This window comes from Dermacentor variabilis, chromosome 9 (assembly GCF_050947875.1).
Source record: "Dermacentor variabilis isolate Ectoservices chromosome 9, ASM5094787v1, whole genome shotgun sequence".
NCBI classification, from domain to species: Eukaryota; Metazoa; Arthropoda; class Arachnida; order Ixodida; family Ixodidae; genus Dermacentor; species Dermacentor variabilis.
In genome coordinates, this window is record NC_134576.1 from 101458912 (window position 1) to 101475675 (window position 16764).

General features: G+C 45.0%; 1 protein-coding gene across 1 annotated transcript in view; it reads left to right on the top strand.

The window, feature by feature from the left end:
* The window catches only part of LOC142557181 (lysosomal alpha-mannosidase-like), a 210057-nt gene that overhangs the window by 187695 nt on the left and 5598 nt on the right, over nucleotides 1–16764 (top strand). The window contains exons 39-43 of the mRNA XM_075668853.1: nucleotides 1767–1885; nucleotides 5157–5261; nucleotides 7568–7640; nucleotides 8825–8911; nucleotides 11040–11258. Of these exons, the coding sequence (XP_075524968.1) occupies nucleotides 1767–1885; nucleotides 5157–5261; nucleotides 7568–7640; nucleotides 8825–8911; nucleotides 11040–11258 (603 nt within the window). The remainder of the gene's footprint in view (nucleotides 1–1766; nucleotides 1886–5156; nucleotides 5262–7567; nucleotides 7641–8824; nucleotides 8912–11039; nucleotides 11259–16764) is intronic.

Genomic DNA, 16764 nt, shown 5'->3' on the forward strand with positions numbered 1-16764 from the left:
TGTTTCATTCTACGCTCCGCACACTATCCTTCGGCGTACACCCGTGAGCAAAAGTATACAGACCACAGGGTCGCCGAAAAAGTCACAGAATTTCTTCTTAATTACCGCGCATAAACGGAAACTGACGAAGGCACTAAAAAATTCGTAATGCCAAGTTTTGAATGCAATCTTTACTTTCAAGTTGCCTTCACACACAAAAGAGATAATTAGTTTTATCGCGTCATCCCTGGCCATTATACTTTTGCTCACGGGTGGACCTAAGCCTCGATTAACACTCTGCGTCAGCATGAAAGAGAACGATAGATATGCTTTCCACGCCCGTAGTTTTCTTCTTTATATTGCGCCAAATTTCTTCAAAGCGAGAACTATGTTGCAGGCCCCAAGAAGTGAGGTAAGAACCTATGTGGGTGTTTTCTTTTCTTTGTTTTTTTAGTGACTATTCAAAATAATATAAAAATCGCCTGTGGCAGATAGCGTAATTCTAGTCACTGAGATGGCAAACGTTACTTCCCCGTGAAATCGAAATGCATAATCGACTAATTAACAAATGCTCACTAAATAACTTCTTAATTATTTACTTTATGGCACGTGTTACAATCAACTAATTGCAGCCGGTGATTTCGCAAGGCTTGTCTACTTGTAAAGAATTTTCAAGATGACACCAGCTTCGAGAGTTTCATTCTCATTGTGCGCGACAAAATGCATGTGCGCTCCAGTTAGTCCCAGTGCATAAAATGGCTGTTTGTTAAAAAAAAATAAGTCAAACAATATTTTCTTTATACCGCAAGTTTCGCGGTGAATATCCATTAGTGAATTTTGTTAATTAGTCGTTCACGCATTTCGCTTTGTCATGCGGGTAAAGTCCGCCGCGTAGAGTAATCTACTTCAAGGGCTGAAATTACGCTATCTACCACGGGCATTTTCAAAAATTCTGCACGATCTAAAAAAGAGGAAAACACCCCGTGGGTATGCTTGCAAGAAACACTACTTGGACAAAGATCAAGCGCGCTCTTTAAAATCGGTGCTCACTGCACAGCTCGCAAGTATACGTACATCAGTCGTTAAATTTTCACTCGCCCGCGCAGCTGACCACAACAAAATGAAATAATCGTGAAATAATCTTATTTAACTCATTGAATCTTATTACTGGGGAGTAATTTTTTTGTATTTCCTGTTCACCCAGGCCGCTGCAAACCTTTTGTGGCCTGAACAGCTTTGTTTACAGCCTAATTATCTCACTTTTTTTTCACTGTACTTTGTTTTGTATTGCTTTTTGCTGACCCTTTAATTTCACAAAGTAATCAATGAAATCATTAAAATAACTAAACGCTATCATTAGACGCTTTGATCCATGCACCGTCTTGTTTCGCCTAGCGCCTTCAAAGTCGATCTGTCTATCGAGCTGAACTCTGTGATGTATGCTGAGAGAGAGAGGGAGAGGGAAAATACATATTGATAGGGGTCAACCATAACACGCAATCCAGCCTGCTACTTTACAAGTTGGTGGGCGGGGGAGGAGCAGCTACAGAAAGATAGAGAACAAAGACACTTTGCTCGTATTACGCTTATACAAGGGAGAAGCCGTCAACACAAATACTGGCATATGGCGAGGTTCAAACGTTGTCATGCAAATATGCGACAGCCCAATGAACAAGTGAACATAAAATGGGAATGCGTTTCTTCTCTCCTCAGAATGCAAGCGCAACGTCATCGACGTCACTATCGACGCCACTGTGTGTCTTTTTTTTTTTTTGTTCCTCCCACAGGGTCCATTGGTTCAAGAAATTCACCAAATCTTCAACGACTACATTTCCCAAGCGGTCACTCTGCACAGGGATTCCAACTTCATCGAGTTCACCTGGACAGTTGGGCCTCCACCCTCTGCGTAAGCGATGCGCTCTGAAAAAAAAAAAAAATCGGATTTTCGTTTCTTTCTGGAATGCGATTCCATCCTCTTCTATTTAAGCGATTATCTCGACTAAGCCAGGCCTTGCTAAAATCTGTTATATTGAATGAAGCTAACGCGGGAATTTAAAGGCGCGGTTGATACACGTCTTTCGATTTTGCGTTCTTAATCCTATGCCATGCTGCATCTAACTATGCTCGACCGAAACATCAGCAGACCCTAGAGCGCTACCTGCTGATCGCACGTTAACATTTCTGGCAGGATAGTTTCTCGGTCAATACAATTTGCATATTCAGTTGTCTGATAGACGTTGAAAATACAGTAAGTGAGACGCGGCTGGTATGTCCGACAAGCGTCCGAAAGTTAAAGACAGCAACGCGACCTTTGATTCTTAGTTACAACGAAATGAGCAATTACACGAAGCAGACAGCTGTAAAGAATAGACTGAATACAAATAAGTGCACGCAATCTAATCTATGGCAACATACAGAAATAGCTCTTCAAGACGGAATACAAGACTGTGAATAAAGAATAAAAACTAGTCGCAACACAGAGCATATTGAAATTAAAGGCTAAGACAAAAACGTTATTAGAAAAGAGAAATAACGTTTGAGCTAATACTCAAATGAATGTCAAGATGAGGTTGTTGGCTGTTCACCGCATAACTTGTGGAACAGCTCACATAGAAGTCGTACGTCGTACGACTGAATTTTAATGCGCAAAATGCTACGCGTTAAAGGTAAACCTTTTTTGCAACACTGGTTGCCGGAGCTATACGGCAGCAACTGGCCGAAAACACCACAAATTTAGGCTGGTAAAGTGAACGTCCGGACCCCAGCCCGCAACCGCCACTTTGGTCCGTCCATCAACCTCGGCACATGGTTGTTTGAAACTGTGCAGCAGTCAAAAAACTTCTGATAGACGTCTTCGATCGCCACTACGACAGGTCACGCCTGTGTTGCGTTCAAATACTTAAGAGGACGCGGACAGCGTGGAATGGCATTCGACCATCGTGAGTAACATTGTGTAACGATCATATATGAATTGTGGTGCAATAATCTACATTATTTTGCGGGGACTTTCACGGTAACAAAATCTCGACACAATGTTTTCTCTTTTCTTTTTTTCGTTTTTTCCTGTTGTTGTTGTTGTTTTTACATGACCATGCCAAGACATCGAGCTTGTCAGCCACTCATTCACTACTCTTCTACGCTTACAGCATACCAAAACGCCCAGCTTAATACGCATAATAAAGATTAGAAAAAAATAATTATATAGAAGAGGTGTTATTCATACAATTATCATATTAGTTATTACTGTTGAACTGAGAACTCGTTACTTACATTACCCGTAAATCATTGGTAGTTTGTTAATAATATACAATTACGCCATTAGTTGCGAAGTGCCGCTAAGTCTCCAGAAGTGCCTTCCACCTTGTTCTTCCGTCCCACGAAACGAGCATCGAGTCATGCGCCCTGTCTTTCTCGACTCCAACGGTTGGAGTGCTGGCACGCACGAGTCCGGGTCTTTGAGAGCCCGAAATGCTTTATTAGGCTACAAAGTCAACCACACCTGCAGCAACGCCACCGCCATTACACCATCGACAACCTCCCAAGCATTCCGTGAACAAATAGAAAAGTTACAGCCTGTCCGCAAACTTGTTACAGTTTAGACAATACTAGAACACCGAATACAAGAAAAAAATCATGCGCAGAGGCGCTGCTATAGCGCCTTCTTGTGAACGTCACGTCAACTAGGGCGCACCGAGCTATAATATTCTATTCACTTACCTATATATCTACTGGTGCAAAACCATCGGTAGCAACAACCATTAGCGCTCAGCGAATTTATATTTGTTTTATTTTCTGTTCCGCGAAAACAGTGACGCAGTAACACATTAAGCGTTTTTAATGCGTTCCCCTTTCTAGTGCGTCGTAAGATGGTGCGAACAGCGCTGTTGCTGCCATAAACACCTTCAGGGTTCCGGTATTCGATAAAGGGCAACACGTTTGCTATATATATATATATATATATATATATAGAGAGAGAGAGAGAGAGAGAGAGAGAGAGAGATGGGGGGGGGGAGGGAGGGAGAGGCGGCGTTTCGGAAGTCTTGTACCTGTCGCCGGCACCCTCTGGTTTGCTCAGTCGAGTTTTAGCAAACGTATTGTGTGTATATATATATATATATATATATATATATATATATATATAGAGAGAGAGAGAGAGAGAGAGAGAGAGAGAGAATTAAACAAAGAAAAAACAAAAAAATGTTTGACAAAGCCAGATTGACAGCACACACAAGATTGAAGCTTACAAAACACATGAGTTTCACTGTGCGAAAGAAACACCACAGAGGATCGACGAGAAAACGAAAGACAGATCACGGAACCTCCTCGACATTTTCGTACCAGCTCTCTGCGGCACTGCGAAATTTTACAGCGTATTGCAAGCGGCTAGTTATTTGTTTACCAATAGAAAGAAGTTATACTTTGCGTTCTAAAGAGACTAAACAATTAAGTTAGCAACATTTGGTACCATTTTTCCTGCGCAGAAACGAACCTAAATGCGCAAGTTTGATTTCATATAGGTAACGTCGCATTGTCTTCATTGCCTTCAGATGAGGTTTCGGAATTAAATTGAGGAAAGAGAACTTGGGACTTCCTTTTCTCCGCTAACAATCAGTGCTTTTCCGCCACTGAAATGCAAATAAAGTTTTCTATTAATGATATACAAATCTATGAAGTGATTCGGTGTTTCTGCTAAATATTTTTCTATAGACTACTCCCTTCGCCAGTGTCTTTATTGCGGTTGAACGTTAAGACATAGCAACAAAATCGAAGGAGATACGCGAAATTCTAATAGCAGGCTTTTCCACACTATCAGGCTGCCCGCCACAAAGTGACCAACCTCACTCTCACGGCACCTTTAGGCGTTCAGGATGGGTTAAACCAATTCTCAGTTGTGGAGAGGAGGAGGGCAGCGACGGCTGCACGCTCAATTATCTCGACAAAGGTACGAGCATGACCCAGGCTGCACGGCAACGGATTGCGCCGTAATTGGCTCCGTCTTCTATATACATGAGCGTGCTCCTAGCGCCCTCTAAGTCTCTTTCCCCAAGATCTTTTCAATGCAAATCGTAGTTTTTCACGGAATGCTCCGCCAACCGAAACTTGGTTTAGTGTCGCCACTTAGTGAGGTGCCAAGGAACGAACATCACTACGACATGTGTTCCGTTCCCTCCGCGCAGGTATGCCCCGTACGTAGGACAAGACGTGATCGTGCGGTATGAGAGCGACATGGACACCGAGGGGTTCTACACCGACGGCAACGGCTGGAGGAACATGCGCAGGGTGTGAGTCCCTCACTGGCACCTTGCTTGCGCGGGCACAGGAATGGCTATCTTGAAGTCGGACATGTCCCTTTGCCCCTTCGTGCGCAGTGCAATGTTAGAGGAGACGACGTTGATCGGCATGTCAGAGAATGCGCAGCTAGTCGCTGTGAAAACGTATTAATGCGTTTGCATTAGGAGTGTCAAAGTGTAACAAAGTGATATGTGTGTGAAGTGTGCGAAGCCGGTCACGTGGTAGTGGTACAAAGGGCATAGGATGACTTAGAAGAGCGTATGTAATGCTAACACTTTCTTTCGCATGTTCCGCTAAATTTCCACTGCATTCTTTATCACGGCGTTGTAGCGATGAGATAGCCGCACCCACAGTGCGTCTGAAATGACCCTGCTCCACTTTCTCTTCCGCCCCCCCCCCCCTGTAAGAAGGAGGATGGCAGGGCAAATGCTGACGCGCCTATCTGCACGAAGTCTTCACTGCAAGCCCATGTACCAGATATTGACACGAGACTCGTGGCATGTTGCATATATTATTGAATGCATTATGGCAAGAAACATAAATTGCGCTCTATCCTGCAGCTGCTGGTACACAAGAAAGGGTACACAATCGTCACTGTGTTGTGAAGATTGATGATGAGGGGAAATACAGCCGTACACGAGTACGGACGTTACTCCGCGGAGTAACTAACCGTCAAACACGGTAACACGGATATCCTGGAACAGTAATTTTCCTTCTTTCTTCTTCTTTTTCTGCCCCCTAATGTGACATAACGTAAAACAACTTTCCTTAGCAGAGAATCCCACTAACATCGCGCGCTATGTTTGCACTTTACTCCTTGGTTCAACCTCCGGAAACAAAAAGTTGCATTCCGACATGTACAGCCCTGCGCAAAGGTATACCAACCACATATAGCTGTTCCGAACAATTATAATTTCTCTGAAACTTCCAGACACGCACACCCTGAAGATGAATGCGTTGCAATGTTCTCCTTGTAATGTTCAGGATATGGTTTTTAATTTTGAGATGCACGCCTGCGTAGGTAAGTTATTTCGCATTCTTGTAAACGCTGTGATCTGTACGCTTTGGCGCACGGCTGCACATGCCGCGACAAAACGGAATAACAATAGGTTCGCTATTTCTTTCCGGCGTTCGACGATTATTCTTTGTCGCTTGAGCCCTTGGTGGTGTTGTGGGCAGTAACTCACATTCCGAATGAATTGCGAGTAGCTTCGAAATCTGACCATGCATGTACTCGCTCGAGTAAATTTCTTTGAAAAGCCCCGTCGAAGCTTGCTTTTCCGCACGAACTTAGTTTGTGAGGAGAAGCACGCTTCTGCAATTCCCTTCGTTTTGCAAAGGATGCCGTGTATATACAAGGAGAGAATTTTAAATAAGTGTACCTGCACTTCAAAATGTTGCAACGGTGTATTCAAGCGAGTGCTAAATGCTTGCGCCGGCGTACAAAAACGGACAGGAGTCCGAGAAACGGGGGCAGGAGCGCTGCGTACCAGAGCTACCATAAGTGGAGCACCAGACGCAACTAAGGCATTGTGCAGTGGCGTAGCAAAAGGGGGGGGGGGGAGGGGGAGGAGGGGGCCAGGTGCCCTGGGCCAGCAGGAGGGGGGGATGTTATATACGTCTGAAGACACCCGAAAATTGTCGATATCCTCGCCTTCCTCGACTACACCCGGGGGGAGTGACAGAAGATCTATCGGCCCCGGGTGCCAGACGACCTAGTTACGCCACTGGCATTGTGGAAGCACTTCTGAAGCACGTGGGAAGTATGAAGTTGCTGAAGTGCATAGATAGTGATGCGTATGTTGCCAGTGATTAGCAAAAGAGGCTAGTCCAGTATTCAGAAGAAAAAAGGTTTATGTATTGAATTGTTCTTAAGATGATATGCGAGTTAATCGCGATGGTGGACACAGGTACATTAGCAAGGGCAACATGGCATGCAGCGCTTACGCTGGCCATGGTAGTTCAGTTCCTATTACGTTGCGCTGCCGAGCCCGAGGTCGTGGGTTCGATCGTGTGTGTGTTCGCGTGTATGTGCGTGTACAATCAAATGGGGAAAAATTTCCCACCATTTGTTATACAAACAAAAACAAACAAACAAACCACTGCGGTACTCGCCTCACAGCGCAGCCGTGTTTGCAACCGCAGAACACCCGCATTGGCCTGACGATGGCGGCGTTACCGAAAATTACGCTACATATGGGGCGAGGAGCCACACCCGAAAAACGGAGCTGCAAACACTTACTCTCTTCCTGCTGCGTGCAAACGTAGTCACGTGATTATACTGTTTCTCCAGCAGGGTTGCCACGCAAGAGGACAAGCTTCCCATACCGTCAAACTACTATCCTGTAGTCTCGTGGATCTACGTTCAGGCGAGTTCTAATTTCGCTCCTTTACTCGTGTCTGTGCATTCCTAGTCATGCAGGGTGATCATTCTTGTTTTACAAAATTTGTAAAAATAGCCTGTTGCAGATAAAGTAATTCTAGTCATTTAGCTGGATTATTTTGAGATGCAGACATTGCACGAGAAACTTACACGAGAAATCGAAAAATACATTCAGCTAATTAAGAACAATCCACTAATTATCTTTTGAATTGGTTAATTTTATGGCACGTATCGCAAATTATGAATTGTAGCCGGCGTGTTTGGAAGGCTTGTAATGAATTTCTAGAACGACGCCAGTTTGGAGATCAAACATGCCCAAAAAATTCACCGTTGTTCCACTACCGTTTTTATGCGTTGCATATTGCAATCACTCAGTTCAGCCCTTGGGCGCGGCCGGGCAGCCACCATTGACCTTTAGCGCAACCACGTGACATGACGTCACGACATCCAGAGGAAAAGCTGGGCCCCAACTCGCGCGGTCGCGCGCGGCCGCAGCCACCACCTGACTCCCGCTCCTCCCGCTAGGGGCTCTGCGCCGGCGCGTGACGCGAAAATCGAGTGCCGCCCCCCCCCCCCAAGCAATACCTCGCCCTCAAAAAAAAAAAAAAAAGACCGCGCAATATGCAACGCATTCTTGGCTTAACCAAGCTAAGCCTGGCCATTTTTAACAAAAAACTCTCTTGTACAATGAACCACAAAAGTAACTAGAACGCCCATGTATTTCGTTCCACGATTTGGCAAATTATATCTCGACACGGGTGTCATTCTGGAAATTAATTTCAAGTGCATGCGTCTTGCAAGGTCACCGGCTGCAACTGATAAATTGCAATATGTCCCGTAAAGTAATTAACTGACAAGTTAACTATTGGTTTTTTTTCTTAATTATATGAATATGTGGTTCAATTCCTCGTGCTGGTAATGTGCGCCTCTTCAAATAATCAAGCTCAAGGACAAGAATTATGCTACCTGCCACAGGCGATTTTTAAAAATTCCATAAACCTTAATATTGATCACCCTCTATAACGCGTGGGCACGTGCGTGCGTGTGTGTGTGTGTGTGCGTACATTCAAATATGGAAAAGTTAACATTTGTTATGTAAAAATTAATTAAATAAAAAACACGCAAGCAAACGACTGCGGTACCCGGCTCACAGCGTGCTTGCAACCGCAGGACACCCGCCGTGACCTGACCATGGCGGTGCTTCCAGACCGGCCGCAAGGGGGCAGCAGCCTGAAGAAAGGACACGTCGAGCTTATGGTTGGTCACGATGCCTAAATGTGAAACGTACCTGATCGCACGGTTAAATACTCCCGCCCAACAAACTGGAGCAGCCAGCTGCAAGGCGGAGCATTCAACCGTACTATCATGCGCCGCCGAGGTAAATGATCAGGTGTCGCATGGTTTTGGCAGTGAGGGCCTACCGAAACTGACGAGACACAAATACGAATGACCCGCGCGTCGCATTTCTCGCATTGCGCTTGCCTAGTTGTGAGTGCACTAAATTGCCTAACTCGAAAAGCTCGGGCCGGGGTCGCGAAAACACGTCTCGCGTCTTCGAAAATTATCGCTGTAGTTAAATAGCCCCTCACAATGCCCTAAAGCAAATTTTGGTTATACGCCGGAACTTGTTACGTAATCCTCTAGGGAGCGTTCTGGTGCAAAAATTTTTTTCAAATCGGCTCATTAAATAGCCGAGATAGAAATATTTCAGTGTCGCGAATCCATGATTTCAGCAGGCGGGCTGCACTGCCAAGCAAGACGCTCTCTCCACTCGCAGCGTCTAGCCTCCGCTAGCGAAATTCCTACCGCGCGTTCTCAAATGCAAGACCTCGATGATTGCGTGACGCGTACGTCACAGGCCCCGCCTTCTTTTTTTTTTCTTTTTTTCAGCGCTACGCTTTTTCCCCGACGGCATGACGCGCGAGCTGTTGTCTCGATGGCGCAGCGCACGATTTTTCGCGCTGTGCACAAGGAAACATGACCAGTCGTGTTTTGCGTCCGACCTCTGCTACGTTTAGCGGTAGAACGTTTACGGTGCCGTAATTCAGTGCTCTTTCAACCGTACACGAATAGAGGAAGAGATATTCAGCAACGAAAATATGTAAACTTAGGGCTTCCTTAAAAGTGTAAAAAAAAATATTAAAGATATTAGCTGTGGATATGCTCTGTGCGTGCTATTTCGTCAGTATTTGCGCGTGCTTTAAGGCCTTTGGTAAGTGAGGAGGAACTTATCACAGTTTTTTTTTTTTTTTTTTTTTTTTTTTTAACGCGGGAGCATTAAGGGCCCCGTGTCACAGAAAATCCGGCGTCGGCGTTCCGCGTCGACCGTCTTGTGAGCGAAAAGTTATTCCTGACCATGCATTCCCTCTGTGTAGCGCAAGGACTTTACTGAAGTAACCGAATTTCTCAAAGTAAAATTCGTCAGAAAAATTATAAAGTACGACTTACGCACAACCTATAGACATGATAGTGTCGGACTGAAATTTGAATACAGGAGAAAACACCATTCTGTTGCGCGGAAACTCAAACACAAACCCCTTTTCCAGCGTTTCTGCCATTAATAGAGCGGCACGCTCGGTTCCTTGCGACACCATCCAGATGGCGCTCGCCTCCGCGCATCCGCAGCCTGCGCAAGAGGGCCCGTTTCTACCGGAAGGTTCGCCTTCGCGCATAGCGTTCGCTGCCAGCGTTTTCGATTACTTAAGCTGCATTTGCCGGGAAGCGTGAGAAGCAGTCAGGGATATTTGAAGGATATCGCGTTTCACTTATAAAGGCGAATCTTAAGCGTCCCGTTGAAACTAAAAGGCTTTGCTTATAAATGAACTATAGTTTGCGACTTATTAAGGCGAAAACCTTAGATCTCTATGTATCAGTGTCGCGTTGTGAGGTACAGAAAATATAACGTGACCCCGCGAAGGCCAGAAGCGAACCAAAGCATGTCCAGCCGTGTATGAGAGATGATTAATGATTAGCAAAGTTAAGTAAGGTGGATTAAGGTCGATTAAGGTGACTTAACGTATATTAGAGAGGATTAAGGTCGATTAAGGTGGCTGAAGGAGGATAAAGATGAACCGAGGTTGATTAAGGTGTATTAAGGAGGATTAAGCTGAATTACAGTAGGCTTTACAATGCTTTCGCCTTCACGTCTCTTAGGCGATAGCTAAGGACGACTGGGATTTTTTTTTTGCGTTACCTAGCGACAAGCCAATGACACGCCAAACGCCAGATCCATTAATCTGGAGTATACCCCCGCAACGGCGTGCCTCATAACCATATCTTGTAGTTGGCCCCTAAAGAAAGTCCAGAATTTTTTTTTCATATTTCATTTTAACAAGTCATTCAATTACGCTTTTTTGGCAGACACCTGTGTATTCCCCACCTGCAGGTGCATCGGTGGCACGCGACCAGCGATGACCTGGGAAACCCCGAGAGCCCGTGGGAGCCGACCATGACGCAGCAGAAATTCGTGGCGAGTGGAACTCACCGCGTGTTCCTGGGAACGGCCGCCGAGACCCAGCGGCTGCTTCGGCCGCAAGCGCTGCAGCTCGTCTACAGACCGCTGGTCGCGTTTGCGCCCGCGCGATGGAAGCCTTACAAAGAGGAGGTACGGCCCGTGCTCAGTTCTCACGCTCGTTGAGCAAATACCGCGGCTCATATCCACTATGCGTATGAGCCAAGGGTTCGTTTGTTCATTTCATTTGTTCTTCACGATTACATATCGTGACAGGGGAAACGGAGCAAAGCCGCTACTTGACGGCTTGAGAAAATCCTTGGACCCACTGTTTCTCTCTCTCTCTTTTGGCAGCCGCAGCAACAAGGCAACAATATCGTCAATAAATGAAAAGAACAAAATATTTTAGCTCATATACCCAACAGAAGTCATGCAAAACGTCATTAACCGTGGTAGAACACGGAATGTCACTATAGGAGATGTCAATCTGCGCACTCGAGTGATCCCCGTAATATACACAGCTCTACCTTTAACATATCGGTGCAGTTATAAAACAAGTCGGCTGATATATCAAATTTGTCCGTATTAATGCTCTATAAAGAGATGTAGTTTACAGTACTGCTATGTGTGTGTTGTAGTGCAGTGATACAGGTTCGTGAACTTCGTGCTTCATACTTTTCTCGAGTCATTAGCTCTCAGCAACTTCTGTAAATAAATGTACGAGGATCTGAATGAAAGCATTCTCTCCCAAATGCCACAAATTTTGTTTGAATCGGTCAAGCTAGCGGCCGTCTCTTATGAGAGCATGTCGGCGAATTCGTATGTATTTCAATAGGGAAATTGGAGTTGGCCCAAAGCTAAAGCCTCCTCCTAAACCGCATAACTTAATTTTTTTTAAATCTGAATACTTATTTGCTGCGACATATTTACGGCCGGCTGTGCGGACATGCTTTTCGGGCAAGTAACCCCTGTCAGAGTAACCAGAGAGCTTAAATTATTTCATTTTCATTTCATTTCACTTAGGCACATTTACAAGCATAAGAAGAGCTGCTTATTGGTAGCTTGAGTGGTCCCTGGCCCCCTTTACATATTGGCAGACCGGTGGCAAAGAACGCTTTCAGAAATGAAAGACAAAAAACAGTGGGTTACATCAATTAAAGCAAGTAATTACATTTTTTCCACTGTGAATACACGTGGTTTCACTGTACCATGGTGATTTAAATCAGTTTTCGCCAGACAGATGAGCTCCAATGGTGTCAAGGCATGGATGTCGATGCCGGCTTCTAGATAAGAATTTAGTAGCCGTGGCAAGGTGTTTGCAACCATTTCATGGCCGTAATTTGTTCTCGAAAAAGGTATGGGTCATTTTTCAAGGCTGCGCGTCATATGTGGGTATATTCTCCTTTAAGTTTGCTATATTTGTTATTAGGTTGCGTCTATATTTTACCTGAAAGTAGTAGGTGCTTAGGAGAGTTTGTTTGTAGAGATGACGACTTTTTGTTATATAGTGCTTGGTGAAAAGACCTCCAGTGTGTGAGTTGTAGGCACATTTGCAATAGTGCATATTATTTTTTATTATTATTTTTTGCATCAGTAGTATTTTAGAGAGATTCGAAGCGGATGTAGTGCCCCATACAAATGGGCAATAATTTACATGCGAGGCAAACAGTGCATTATAAATGATCAATTTAGCTGACGTTGGTAAAAGGTACCGGTTTCGATGTAGTATATACCTGTTATGCGGCTCATTTTCTGGAGTATAAAATCCACTGAGCGTCCCATTGCAATGTGTCGGTAAAGTATACGCCAAGAACTTTTACGCGTCAACAACCTCGATATTCTCAGAGTTGTAAAATATATTGTGGGTCAATGGAGTACACGTACCTGTTGTTTTAAAGTTGACTGCTCATGTTTTATTGGAGTTTACTTTTAAAGTTGTCCTGACTCCATTTTGAGAGATGGGTTAAGATATTGTTCGCTGCACAAATGAGACCTCTATAAGAGTTGTTTGATAAAAAAACACTTGTATTATCTGCGTAGTTTATGAATTTTGCTTCTTGGTGGATAAGAACTATGTCGTTTACAAAGACGTTAAACAGAAATGGACTAAGGATACTTCCCTGAGGGACACCTGTTTGTATTTGTCGTGTAGATGATCTGCTAGTGTTTATAGACAAACATTGCTGTCGATTTCTAAGGTAGGATGTCAGTAACTGAAGAGGAAGGCCCCTGATGCCACATCTTTCAAGCTTAAGTATTAGGAGGTCATGATTTATGCAGTCGAACGCTTTTGTGAAGTCTATGAATAGAGCAATTACAAGTAACTAATTTTTGAGGTTTTGCAGTATATATTCTTCTTGCGCTGCAAGTGCCAGTTCTGTTGATTTACCTGGTTGAAAACCGTATTGAGCATCTGTTATTACTTTACGTTTCTTGCTGAAATATGTTAATTGGTTAAGAATGATTTTTTCAATACCTTTAGAGAACTGCAGGAGAATATATATCGGACGGTAATTTTTTATATCGAGCTCGTCACCTTTCTTATATAACACATTTCTTATATATACCATTTGCAATTTTCATTTCTTCAGGAAAAGTACCTGATGTTATGCATAAGTTATAGATATAAGCTAACACAGGTGCAATGTCACAATTGACATGTTTGATAGGTCTCATTTGGAGGCCATCAGCATCGCAGCTACATGAATTTTTCAGTTAGAGGGAAACTGAACAAACCTCGGTAGTGGTTGTCACTTGAAAAAAAATTGTGTCCGTATAGTTGCAGGGAACTGAAACGTATATGTTGGGCTTTGTGATAAATAGGAATCAGTATGGTATGGTATGAAGAACTTTATTGAGGTCCTGAGGGATCAGTCTGGGACTGATGCGGGCCGCTCCCACGTCGGTACAGAGAGGCCGAGCCCCTCTGCCATCACACGGGCCCTCTGGACAGCCCTGAGTTGGTCCGCTAGCACTTCACTGTGCAGCATTCGCTGCCACCACTGTTCACCTCGATAACCATCACCGGCCAACGCCAAGCAGCGCCACAGCATGTGTTGTAAATCGAGCAAACCCCCACACTTACTACAATAGACTGAAACCCCGCAGTCCGGATTAATTTTATTCATGATGACCGGGTTAGGGTACGTCCGTGTCTGCAGAAGCCTTAATGTAACCGCCTGCGGCCTACTTAATTTAGGATGTGGCAACGGGAATGCCCTGCGCCCTAAGTAATAGTGCTTGGTGATTTCGTTGTAGGTTAACAGTTGGTCCCTGTACTCAGGAGCGGGAGATCCAGCCCCTTCAGGGAGTACACGGCACACTAATCCTCGTGCCTCCCTGTGCGCCACCTCGTTGAGGTTACGCGGGGCTCCCTCCACTGTCCCCATGTGCGCCGGGAACCAAGTAACGGTATGCGAAGTGATATCCCTACCCTGCAGCAGTCTGTTAGCCGGTTCCGCAACAAGTCCTCTCGAGAAGGCTGTAATCGCAGATCGCGAGTCGCTAAACACCAAAACTCTTCTAGAATCAAGTAGTGCTAGAGCAATAGCCACCTGTTCAGCAACCCCCGGGTCTTTGGTATAAATGGAAGCAGCATTTCTAACGCTCCCTTTGCCATCTACTACCACCACCGAATAAGCATTTTTACCATTAATCCATGCGGCGTCAACAAACGCAGACTCCTCCTCCTGATCCTTTGCCTCTCGCAACAAAGCCCTAGCTCTCGCGACCCGCCTCCCTACATTGTGCACGGGGTGCACATTCCGCGGAAATGGACGAACCATGATATTTGCCCTAAGGTTCACGTTCAACTCGTGTAGAGGCGCCCTATCGTGCGACACAGCCACCGATTCCTCAATTGACTGTAATATATACCTACCCGCTGGTGTACCTAGCAACCGCTCCCTCTGTGCGGTACGTTGAGCCTCAGCAATTTCATCTAAAGTATTATGCAAACCCAGTCGTAACAACATATCGTTTGACGTAGTCATAGGCAGACCAAGCGCAGCCTTGATGGCTTTTCTGATTAATGCTTCCAATTTATTTTTCTCCCCCCTATTCCAATTTAGCATAGCTGCCACATACGAGAAATGACACATAATAAATGCGTGAACTAAGCGCATCGCACCTTCTTCTCCTAAACCCCTATGCCTATTAGAGATCCGTCTTATAAGTCTTATGGCCTCCTCCGTTTACTTGGTAATACGCTGAATGGTTCTAATGTTCGATCCGTTCGCTTCAAGTACAAAACCCAGGACCCTGATTGCTTCAACTTTGGGTATCACCGACCCTTCCCTAGTATGAATTCTAATGCAAGGCTCAACTTCCGGTACCCAACCCCTCGGCCTACGACCTAGCTTCTTAGATTTGAAGATCAACAACTCCGACTTTTTAGTGGAGCACTTGAGCCCCATGAGACCCAGGTACTCCTCCGTAAGCGTTACCACCTGCTGCAGCCTAGTCTCAAGCTCTCCATCACTACCACCGACACTCCATATAGTAATGTCATCCGCGTAGATAGAATAGCCAATATCCTGGACAGTGTCCAGTCTATTAGCCAACTTCGACATCGCCAGATTGAATAACATAGGCGAGAGTACGGATCCCTGCGGAGTACCACAGCAACCCAATTTAACGACTTCCGATTTTATCTCCCCAAACCTGAGACATGTCTTTCTATCCGTAAGGAAAGCCTTGACAAAATTGAAAAGCCGCTGCCCCATATTCAAGTCCGATAGCACCCGTAGAATGAAAGAATGTCGGATTTTATCGAAAGCTTTTTCCACATCAAGTCCAATTAGTGCCTTAGTATCCCTTGTTCGCCGGTCAAGGATCTGATGCTTAATCCTGATCATAGCATCCTGAGTCGAGAGGCCGGGCCGAAATCCTATCATCGAATGCGGAAAGACCCCATTGCCCTCAACATAACGCGTTAGCCTATTTAAAATGGCATGCTCAGCGACTTTTCCCAAACACGACGTCAGGGAAATAGGTCTGAGATTTTCAAGCCCTATGGCCTTGCCCGGTTTGGGTATCAGAACAGTAGTTGCCAGTTTCCACTCTTCCGGGAAAGAGCCTTCCTTCCATAGGCAATTGATCTGCCGCGTAAGGAACTCAATTGACCCATCGTCTAAATTCCGTAGCATTTTATTCGTAATGCCATCCGGCCCTGATGCCGATCGACCATTAAGATTCTGCAGCGCCATCCTGATATCACTTTCAGTAAATTCCGCGTCCATAGCTGCATTTTCGTCTCCACTATATTCCAAAACCCCATCAGGTGTATCGTGCCAGGTCTCCAAAGGAAGGTATCTCTGAGCCAAATCCTTTAGCAACTCCTGCTCCGTGGAGTCCCGACACGCCTGATGGACCAGCTTACCTATCACAGTCCTCTGATTAGACTTAGTGTTTGTCTCATCTAGTAAATGTCTGAGCAAACTCCATGCGCCTCCCCTCTTAACGCGACCATCAATAGAATTGCACACTTCATCCCATTGCTGCTTGCACAGTACCCGACAATGGTCTTCAATTTCCTGATTAACCATTGCTATACGCTTTCTAAGCCTTCTATTTAATCTCTGACCCTTCCATCTCGCTAACATCGACTGCTTTGCTTCCAACAAATGTGCCAGGCGACTATCCATGTGTTCCGTGTCAA